At 46.3% G+C, this 9,773-nt stretch overlaps 2 protein-coding genes and 2 non-coding genes across 4 annotated transcripts; all 4 read left to right on the top strand.

Annotated features, from left to right (window-relative positions):
* The first annotated feature begins 2,365 nt into the window (after positions 1-2,365).
* On the top strand, positions 2,366-2,448 carry V1518DRAFT_t50. The gene has a single exon. It is a non-coding gene; the product is annotated as a tRNA-Arg (tRNA).
* A 2,156-nt stretch (positions 2,449-4,604) lies between these two features.
* V1518DRAFT_t51 lies at positions 4,605-4,678 on the top strand. Its single transcript has one exon. It is a non-coding gene; the product is annotated as a tRNA-Ala (tRNA).
* An 854-nt stretch (positions 4,679-5,532) lies between these two features.
* V1518DRAFT_377070 (adaptin N terminal region-domain-containing protein) lies at positions 5,533-8,073 on the top strand (the record flags this gene model as incomplete). The annotated part of the gene is made up of 2 exons (XM_066901563.1): positions 5,533-5,724; positions 5,782-8,073. 2 exons carry the CDS (start codon positions 5,533-5,535, stop codon positions 8,071-8,073), a joined length of 2,484 nt encoding a protein of 827 aa, XP_066757601.1.
* A 790-nt stretch (positions 8,074-8,863) lies between these two features.
* Positions 8,864-9,325, top strand: V1518DRAFT_421629 (uncharacterized protein). Its single transcript, XM_066905262.1, has one exon. The coding sequence runs from the start codon at positions 8,933-8,935 to the stop codon at positions 9,146-9,148; it is 216 nt and encodes a 71-aa protein (XP_066757600.1). The 5' UTR covers positions 8,864-8,932; the 3' UTR covers positions 9,149-9,325.
* The last annotated feature ends 448 nt before the right edge of the window (positions 9,326-9,773 follow it).

Below are 9,773 nucleotides of genomic sequence, written 5' to 3'. Positions count from 1 at the left end.
GCCAGCCAGTACTGGCAATCACTACCAAAGTCACACCCAATCAGCGCATATCCACATCTTCTGTCCTTATCCATTCAAGATATTTCCGACGGTTGGTCATCGCCTGGTCATCGCCCCTCATCGCGGACATCTCATTGCAGTAGTTATCGGCTTCAAGCCTGTCGGCGCTAGCACTTTAGGGGCTGCTAAGAGCTCTAGACGCGTCGTCTCTTTGGGTTAGGTTATTTAGGGATCTACGAGACACTCTCTTGAACACGGGATCATCCGTCTGCATCCTTCCAGTAAATCATTCTACGACATTCTGCGAGTACTCCCTGTTACCAGGCCAGCATGGTCATTTCTACAGGCTTGTTTCAAATTGCAAGACGAACCTATTAAGCGCTGACAATGTGATTTTGTGTCGGAGCCTCCAGCGCTTCGCTGCTGCTATGTGTTCTCAGATTTCCTAAACAAGAAGCGGCGCACGCCAATCTACGTGCCCTGCCAGCACAGCAGTTTAGCGCTATCCATGGGACTGCTGGTCGACTACCCAACAGCGCAGTTTCGCATCGCGTTCATAGACGCGCCGTTCGGATCAGTTGGCAGCTGTAGCGAAGATTGGCTCTTGGAGTACTCGATAAGCTAGCTCAGATAGATGATGCATCACAGTAAGACTGTAAATATAGTCTCTTGCTGGATTATGAATTGAGAGCGGAGTATGGCTGTATGATTGCTAAAAACCCTTCATTTCTAGAATCGCATCTGCAGTAGGTTTGCGATCCACGACACCGGTTATCTCGACCTGTAGCTTTACAGTCTGCACACAATAGTCATAGTCTATTGGTTTTGCATTTTTAGATAATTTTTACTTGTCTTCTGCCGACTTACTGCAAGCTAGAACCTGGGACCTAGAAGTTAATTCTGCTCAAGCTGGCCAAGAGCGAGCTCGCCAAATATAACGCACGCAATAGCAATCACATCGCGAATCTCAAGCCAAATACGTATAAGCAGTGGTTCCTCAGGCACCTCTAACATGTCGGATGCTCACGATCAGTGAGCAATATGCGACGATGTGTGTACGAGGAAGAGGATTACTGAGCTCAGCGTTGTTAGGACTAGGCAGATTTCGACTGGCACGCTGCTGCGATTGTACGTCGACATCCATTCGCCTCCAGCTATACACTATGGCACTACTACCTAATAACGGCAACCACAGCCATCCTCACACTCAACCGACCGATCAATTCTACGCCAACTGCGACGACTGTACCAGGTGATCGAGATTGCTTTACAGCAAGGAGCGTCGACTATAACTCGAGACTGGTATGCCACCAAGAGTAATCATGTAACGAGGCAACCGATCTTACAAACGTCTTTTTCACAATGAGATCTCGGCGTTACTATCTGCCTGCAGCAGCATTATTTGCAGCGATGAGCACGATTTGAATGGACAAGGAGAAACGGATCTCCGGAAGACAGGCATCGGGCTAGTGAGGCGCCAGGGGCCGCCATGCATGTCTGACTCTTGCCCCTTTATCCCTCAATCTGACATGCACTATGCAGTCCGCGGACGCTGGATCATGGTTTTGGTATCCGCGACTTGCAAGTGCAGGGGCTAAGTGTTGATTCATCTCATCCAACGCTATTTATCGCAATGTTTACCCGCTTCAAGCGCCGCTAGGCGCGGCGTCGTGTTAATTCAGCTTCTTTCTTCCGCCTTACTTTATGAGTTCACGTCTGAAAATAGGCGATCAGAATTATCCAGAACGGATATGCGGTACACAGGCAACGAGTGTGGGCGAGTGCTTCATGAATTGGGATCTTATGAAATTATCTTGTGAACCGAAGTGATTTTAGAACGGCATCGGAATTGGAAGCAGAGGCATCACGAACTAACAGCTAGTCACACAGACCGTGGAAACTCTGTTATATTTTTAGTTCCCGATTTGCAGATCGACCGTCGTTTCAAGAAAATGCAGCTACTACTATGATAGCAGATATCGTTCAATCTGTGTATCTCAAGAGAGTTCATGCTCAGAGACATAATATTGGCTACAGCATACGCACGGCGATCAATACCAAGTACGGTATATCGTTAGCAAGCTTTAGATCGCACCTATTGCAATTTGTAACATGTTGTCCCGCCTGCAAAACTGCTCAGACTAGCAGTTCAGCACCCTTGGGGTTATATCTCATACACTATTAACTCTTCACAACTTAGCTACTTCAATAAGGATATTACTGCCAAGAGATCTAGGTATGTGCACCATACCAACTGCATAGCAGAAAAAAATACGTACAAAATCGACCAAACAATTGATTAATTGCATGATTGTTGAAAAATCACTCGATGTATGAAAGTAAAAATTATTTCTTCCATAAGCAGTTCCTTGTGGCCCAATGGCAAGGCGTCCGCCTACGACTTTCGAGTTTAGCGGGAGACTCCAGGTTCGACCCCTGGCAGGGAAGGAACTCCCTGTTATGCAGTAATTTTTTCTGCGTTGCCCATAGCACGCGACTTTTTTTGTTATGACGTCTATGTTCACAACGACTAGCATCAAGGTCTACAACATATGAATACATGGTCGACCAATCTGTTATGGGCATGAACGCGAGTAATGCCATTAATACTTTATCTATGTATATGGGACTGTATTCCGGATATACTGCATATCTTTTAGTGAGGTTCTTAAAGTGCTGTAAGGTCACATTCCTTTTGTTTCCTTGGTTCTTTAACAGGAAGTTCTACGTGTAGACAGCACCATGGCTTCATCGGGAGGCCACAAAATTGTCATAACTGGGTTTAGTTCTTGATATCTATTAGCTCGTGACATTTCGACACGAAATTTTCTAACGTACAGGCACAGGACGCGAGCAGAGGGCGTGGATCTGCTGCGTAAATTTACAACGGGGACAACAAATATCGCGATGTTGATCTGCGCTGCAACGCTTGAAGCGGTGTAGGTGGTTAGATCCAGACGACTAAACTAACTTAATGAGTGCACTACATTCTAAACTAGCAAATACTAGATTAATTAGCTAGTTTTAGTTGTTGAAGCTGGGCGCCATATCAAAGAGCTTCTGAATAGTGAGAACAGGAAATAACCAATTTAGTAGGCCAGATTTACTTAACTGATTAGTGGCTTGATTATTTGGCCACACTCACAGGGATGTCGAACACACTAGTTAGGACAATTAAAAGCTGACCGAATCGTCAGTGGGTGGCTAAATTATACCTGACAATTCGAACAAGCAGTTTGCTGTCAAAACTATTTGAGGTCACTAATCTCGAGGTCGCTAATTTTGTCCTGGAACTTAGGCAAGCATGTAGCAGGCTCTCTCACATTTCAGTAGGCAAGTGAATAATATAACAAGCGTTATCACAACTTTGTTATTGAAAAACACGTAATTAGTTATAACTACTTGCGCTACTCTCAACGGCAAAGACAGCTACTTCAGTCACTCAATAGTTGATTGAGCTCACTGCACAGCACTACTAATGCAGCTTCTTGATTAGTTAACTTTCCTCCCCTGCTGGTCGCTGTATCGCACTAGCTGAGAACTTCCACTACTGAAATTAGATCACTATTCGAATTGACTGGACCCCGTTACCCACAGGGCTATTGCGCTGGGTTCTGACTACAGTCATTAATCTGGTCCACTATTTCTAGTTATCAATGCGCTACTTACTACACTAAGTTCCAACGCTCGTTACTATTTAGTATTCTAGTTTAGTGAGCCAAGGCACTATTCACAGATTTTGGTCACTAATTCAGTTGATTGCGTTAATGTAGCTACGGAAATGTTCTCATCGTGTCTTCATTTGCTTGATACAGGTCGTATGGATGAGGATCGATCAATTCGTAGTTCTTTGGATGTTGGACATCAAATATAAGCCGATCAGATCCGCTCATCTGCAGATATCCGATTGCACATCTCGCAACTAATGAATTGATACCTGTCTCAAGTGGTGGTAATATCAGTAGCTAAATATCGCGTGTTGAAGAACATCATATATATTGGAGCCAATTAAAGACTGACTTTGGCACTTGTGTAATACGGAGACTTAGAAAACTGATAGTTTGGTGAATCAATTTTAGTGTCATTAGTCAATAACTAACCGACTCATTGGAGCGATCCGGTGTAGGTAGCGGTTTCTACATAATTATTTAATAGAGATCAGAATTTAGTGAATCACAGCTAAGAAAGATAGAGACCCTACTAGATAGCGAAGGCAGTTAACTGTTAACTAGTTAATAGTCAGTCAGCTATTTATTGATTTATATAATTAGGTAACTAAATTAGTGGCTGAAGTAGTTGGCTAGTGCATTAGAATACGATAGGCGCGATGCCCGTTAACGGATGGTAGATGTGAATTGGGAAACGGTACATCCTCATCCAAGTCATTGTAATCATTAGCTTTAGCAATTATCATATTATCCGCGTCTTCCATGCTTTATTTTCTGCTGTTGGTAGTGCCAAGTACCAGTCTCTTGTGCTGATGCGTCGTAGTTACACTTCATCTAATCCACACGGGTCATCGCTGCAGACAGGCATTTCTGACGTTAAAACACCCGAAGCAAAGTACAACCCGGATATGATAGAAAAATTTCTTTTTAATTCAGGGGCGTCTGGTGTAGTTGGTTATCACATCCGCTTAGCATGCGGGGGGTCCCCGGTTCAATTCCGGTGTCGTCCAAAACTTCATTTTTGCATGCACTGTCAACGCGTGGATTGCCAGACATATTTGACTGACCTATCAGCATACAGTTTGTAGACATTAATTTTAGCAGAACTTCAAGTTACATGCTATTTGTGATATGCTTGCTGTATAAAGTATTTCTGTTTCTTGACCGGCGAATCGTAAATTTAGATCGCCAATGCTACAGCTTTGATATTTTGTGCTAATGTCACAAAAGCGTGAGCAGAGACTGTGTGCAAAGCTTTCCTGTCCCTTTACACACAGAACATGCTATATACTGGCTGGTCATAGTTGGTATATATATCATATAATTTGTGCTGAGCGAACATCTTACACCTGTATTTCTCTCTTGCGGCACAATGCTCAACATGCTGTATGTCTCCCCGTCATTACTATGGTCATGCCTCTAATTGAAAGCGGTAGCCAAATTCAGTATCCGCGAGTCGTGTAACAAGTCAGCAAGCTCATTAGCAGAGAGCAGGAAAGACGACTATTGAGCATCTTGTAAACATCTTCGTCGTAGAACTAACCACGATTCAGTCATCTAAGCAGATGAAGTGGAGACGTGAATGTAACCAAACATTCGCTCGAGCATGAGCATGTATGTAAGTGGCTCATATTTGCAGTGCTTTCATAGACTAATCATGGATAAATTATAAGAGGCATGAATCTGCAATTGAATGGAAATATCAATGCAATGCAAGTGCTAGGCTATCAGATATGATTGCAAATAGCGATCAGGCCAGGCCCTAGCCCTTGCGGCGCCGAGGCGAAGAGCGCTATCGCAACATCGGCCATCGGCGCCCACAACGTCAGCGCCTCTCGCACCATTCCTTCCTCCCTTCATTGCGATGGCCGAGTCTCTCTCGAAGATTACCGCCGTCCTTGAACAGGCAAAGGAGATGACGATTGAGGCCGCCAATTCCGCACGCACCTCCGGCACACTCGGCGAAAATGGCGTGTTCCGCCCACGCGACGTAAAGCGGTTCCTTAATTCCAGGCATGAGAAGGAGAAGCTCGCCGGCATGAAGGCAATTGCCAATGTGAGCGCCCTTGCGAGTGGTGAATCATGACTCTGTTTGCTGACTTATTAATCACAGATGATGTCACGCAGTGAAGATGTCACGGAGTACTTCCCTGAAATCGTCAAGAACTCGGCCGCACAAACGCTCGAGGTTCGAAAGCTCGTATATATCTACCTCCTACGCTACGCGGAGCGCGAATCAGACTTAGCGCTGCTTTCGATTAACGCAATTCAAAAATCTCTCGGGGATCAGAACCCGCAGATCCGCGCAATGGCAATCAAGGTGTTGTCCGGTATCAAGGTGCCATCCATCGCACCAATCATTCTGCTGGCCATTCGAAAGTCAATCGTCGACATGTCTGCTGTTGTTCGACGTGCATCTGCTGTTGCTATTGGAAATGCGTACGAACTCGACAAGAGTAACCTTGAGGTTCTTGTTGGATACCTTGCAACGTTGCTTGGTGACAAGAGCTTTTACGTTCTGGGCTCCGCAGTCAAGACATTTTTGAACATATGTCCCGACAGACTTGATATGTTGCACGTCAATTACCGGCGCTACTGTGGCGTACTGGCAGATATCGAGGAGTGGGGTCAAGTGTGTGTGCTTGATGTACTGACACGGTATGTTCGTGTTTATGTTCCGAAGGGCAAGACGGAGCAAAAGATCAAGAAGAAAAATACTTCGACGTTTTACTCGGACGACGAGGCAAGCGACAAAGAGGAGGCCGAGACGGAGAGCGAATTCATCATTGATCCAGATCTCGAACTGCTACTTGCCGCGGCAAAGCCGCTTTTGCAAAGCCGAAACAGCGCAGTCGCTATGGCAGTGGTCAATTTGTTTTATTCGCTGGTTCCTGAGGCGGATCTGTCCTTTCTCGGACCGCCACTCGTGCGACTACTCGCGCTGCCGCAAGAATTGCGATACATTGTTATGACAAACATCGTCGTGCTTGCAATGCAAAGCCATGGTCTCTTTGCTCCTTACTTGAAGTACTTTTATGTTCTACCGTCGGATATTCCTAAGATTGCAAAACTCAAGATTGAGGTTCTGACATTGTCGTGCTCCGAGGCCAATCTATCGGATGTGCTGTCAGAATTGCAATATTATGCTACCTCTGCTGACAACTTTTTGGTCGCAGAGGCTGTCCGTGCTATTGGCCGTGTTGCTCAGATATCGAGTACGGCTGCTCGCCGGTGCCTGCGCTGGCTCTTGAAACAGATTCATTCCCCAAATCATATTCTTGTTGGCGAGTCTCTCACGGTTATCCGATACATCATCCAACTCTCTCCGCGCGACAATATCAAGACGGTCGCCCGTCTGGCGAACGCGCTTGAATCAGCGAAAGTTCCGCTAGCTCGTGCAAGCATTGTGTGGCTAGTTGGTGAGTTTGCTGGACTAGCGCAGAACATTGCACCGGACGTACTACGCAAATGCGCGAAGACATTCACAAGTGAGGACGAGTGCACGCGGTCACAAATTGTCCTTCTAGCTTCCAAGGTTTACTCTTACTACATCGAAGACCGACCCGCCCATAACGAAGTTGTTGGAGAAGATGGTTTAGTAGAGAAGGAGCTTGAACCAACAGTCAAGCCGTCAGCGGATCCTATGGACCTGTTATTCGATTATATTATGCTGATGGCGCGGTACGATACGTCGTATGACCTGCGGGATCGTGCGCGATTGTATAAGGCAGTTCTCTCCGCACCTGGCGCGCCGCTAGCCAAACTCTTATTACAGGCACCAAAGCCTTCACCATACGCGCCATCCCCTTCGGCCGGAAAAGAGCAGTTCATGATTGGGAGCACACGAATGCTGGTCCGCGGCGTTATCATCGGTGGCGAACGACCTTTACCGCTGTGGTCTACAGAAACGCCGGATTCCAGTATTCGAGACCCAGTCTCGCACGATGTCGAAGAAGATTCGAAATCGGTGTTGGTGAAGAAAATTATGTCTAGTACTACTAAGAAGAACAGAAAGTCACAAAAGAAGTCGAAGGTCAAGAACTTGCCTATCGCACAGAAAGCTGTATCTAAGAAATTAGCCAAAAAGTCTGCACCGGAGAGCTACCATACGTCACTGGACGAGTTTTTTGGCGAAGCTGCTACTGGAGATACATCAGCGCCGGAGATAGACGAATCAACGGCAGCAGAGGAGGAAGAGAGCAGCGGTAGTGAAGTGGAAGTCGTTGTGGAAGTTAGCGAGAGCGACGAGTCTGCTGAAGCTGATACCGATGAAGAGGAAGAGGAAGAGAGCGCGGAGGAGAGCGGCTCTGAGGAGGCCAGTGATGACGATGAACAGGTTGCGGAAATCACCTCTGACGAGAGTGACGACGAGGGTGCAAGTCAGACTTTATTGCATGGACGTTAATGGCATATATGACGTAGATGCTGTAAATAAATCTAGTTCTTTATTTTTTTGTGCGTCTACTACTAATTCATTACTTTCATAACACACAACGAGAGCATTGTACGAGCGAGCAGCTTCTATACGAGGATATATACGCGAGGGCGAGTAAACGTGACCACAAGACTGCTATGCTCCTTACTGTGCGGACTGGATTGGGTCTTCGTTGGCGATCTCTGTTCTGGCGATGCCGGAGGTGTGGAGTGTAGTACCGACATTTACCGTGGTGCTAGGCGTCTGAGGTAACTATGCATTTGTAGAATGGACTTGGCATAACTAATGGCATTCATTTATCCTCTATTACACTTCAGAGCTGAGTTGCCTTATGACTCGGCTCTCAGTCTGTCTTCATGATGAACAACACAGACTGCAGAGAAGTAGCAGATATGATCTCACGTCGCATACGGTGCAGAAGTTTCATGTGGCGTAGCTGTTCGGAGAGGCCGACTCACGAGCCCAATGCGGCCAATAGAGACAATTATTTTCCGGACGAGATACACTTAGAGTAGTATGACGTAGCAAGGCAAAGTGAGGTTGCAAGGTGGCGTGGCGAAAGCAGCGCGAACGAACATGCTGACAAGTCGAGACTCCAACCTTACCGAAAGCCTTATTTTTGAATGTCTCTCGAACTTATGACATGTTTCATCAACTTAATAACGGCTGTATTCAAAAAGTCAATGCCTCACAACGCTGCGGGAAGGAGGTGGATGAGCCATGGATCAGGGTGGTGGCAGCTCGCGGCGATGAAAGGATATGGAAGTGCCGAAGTGCACAGATCCTCCTGGATGATCCGATTCTGACTCCGCACTGGCCTCGAACCATTATGAGAGCATCGACCCCCTGGATTGCGTGCTTGATGTACCAAGTATGTCTGTGCGGTCTTGCAGTAGTAACGCAGTCTTGTACGGCGATGACAAACGGATTTACGGTGTGCTTGCGTACAGTGCACACTTTTCCAGACCCCAAGCGACCAGCACGATTTTCAAACGCGTTAACGGGCATTGAAATGATTATGAGGCTTCGTTGGACGGAAGAGTAGAAGATGGAAGTTAGATTTAACCGCGCGGAAAGCTAATGGAGACGCAACAAACGAGCGATGCATTATTAAGCGGTGACAGCTCAGGCGAGGAAACTTAGGAAATTGGAAGATTGAAGTCAGAACTAAATGCTACGGCGGCTGCCCCTCAACTCCATAATTTAATTTAATGTGCTCAAACTCTGTGCTCAAACTCTGTGCTGATTAAAAAGTGGTCATAGCTGGCGCACAGGGTCGGTCATTTGGCCGCTCCCGATAGCGAACATTGAACTGATGCAGGATAATGGCGCACTTATCTCGCTTCTACTAAGTTACAGAATTGTGTATAAATTTTGGCTAAGGATGGACTATTGTGGGCCGCTGCTTGGTAAGACTCCATTTCGGCGCGTATCTGGCATCTGGGCTTATCCCCTGGGTGTTACAGGCTCGAAGTTTGCGCATGATAGCGTTAGGCCAACAGCCTTTGTCGTACTCTAACTATGTGAATTATGTGGCCAAATAGAAAATGAAATTCTGAAGACGCCATTAATCTAAGACGCTAATAAGAACAGTGAGCTGGAAGCCATATTCAGGCTGAACACAGTTATATGTCTAACAGAGAGCGGAAGACTAGCCATTTGGAAGTGCT

This window comes from Limtongia smithiae (genome assembly GCF_038497785.1).
Source record: "Limtongia smithiae strain NRRL Y-17922 unplaced genomic scaffold V1518scaffold_12, whole genome shotgun sequence".
Lineage (NCBI taxonomy): Eukaryota > Fungi > Ascomycota > Lipomycetes > Lipomycetales > Lipomycetaceae > Limtongia > Limtongia smithiae.
Note: the sequence above shows the minus strand (reverse complement) of the source record. Positions and strands in the feature narration are given on the sequence as shown.

Excerpts from the sequence above, each read along its gene's own strand:
- V1518DRAFT_421629 (XM_066905262.1), top strand. The coding sequence starts at position 8,933 with ATGAGAGCATCGACCCCCTGGATTGCGTGCTTGATGTACCAAGTATGT.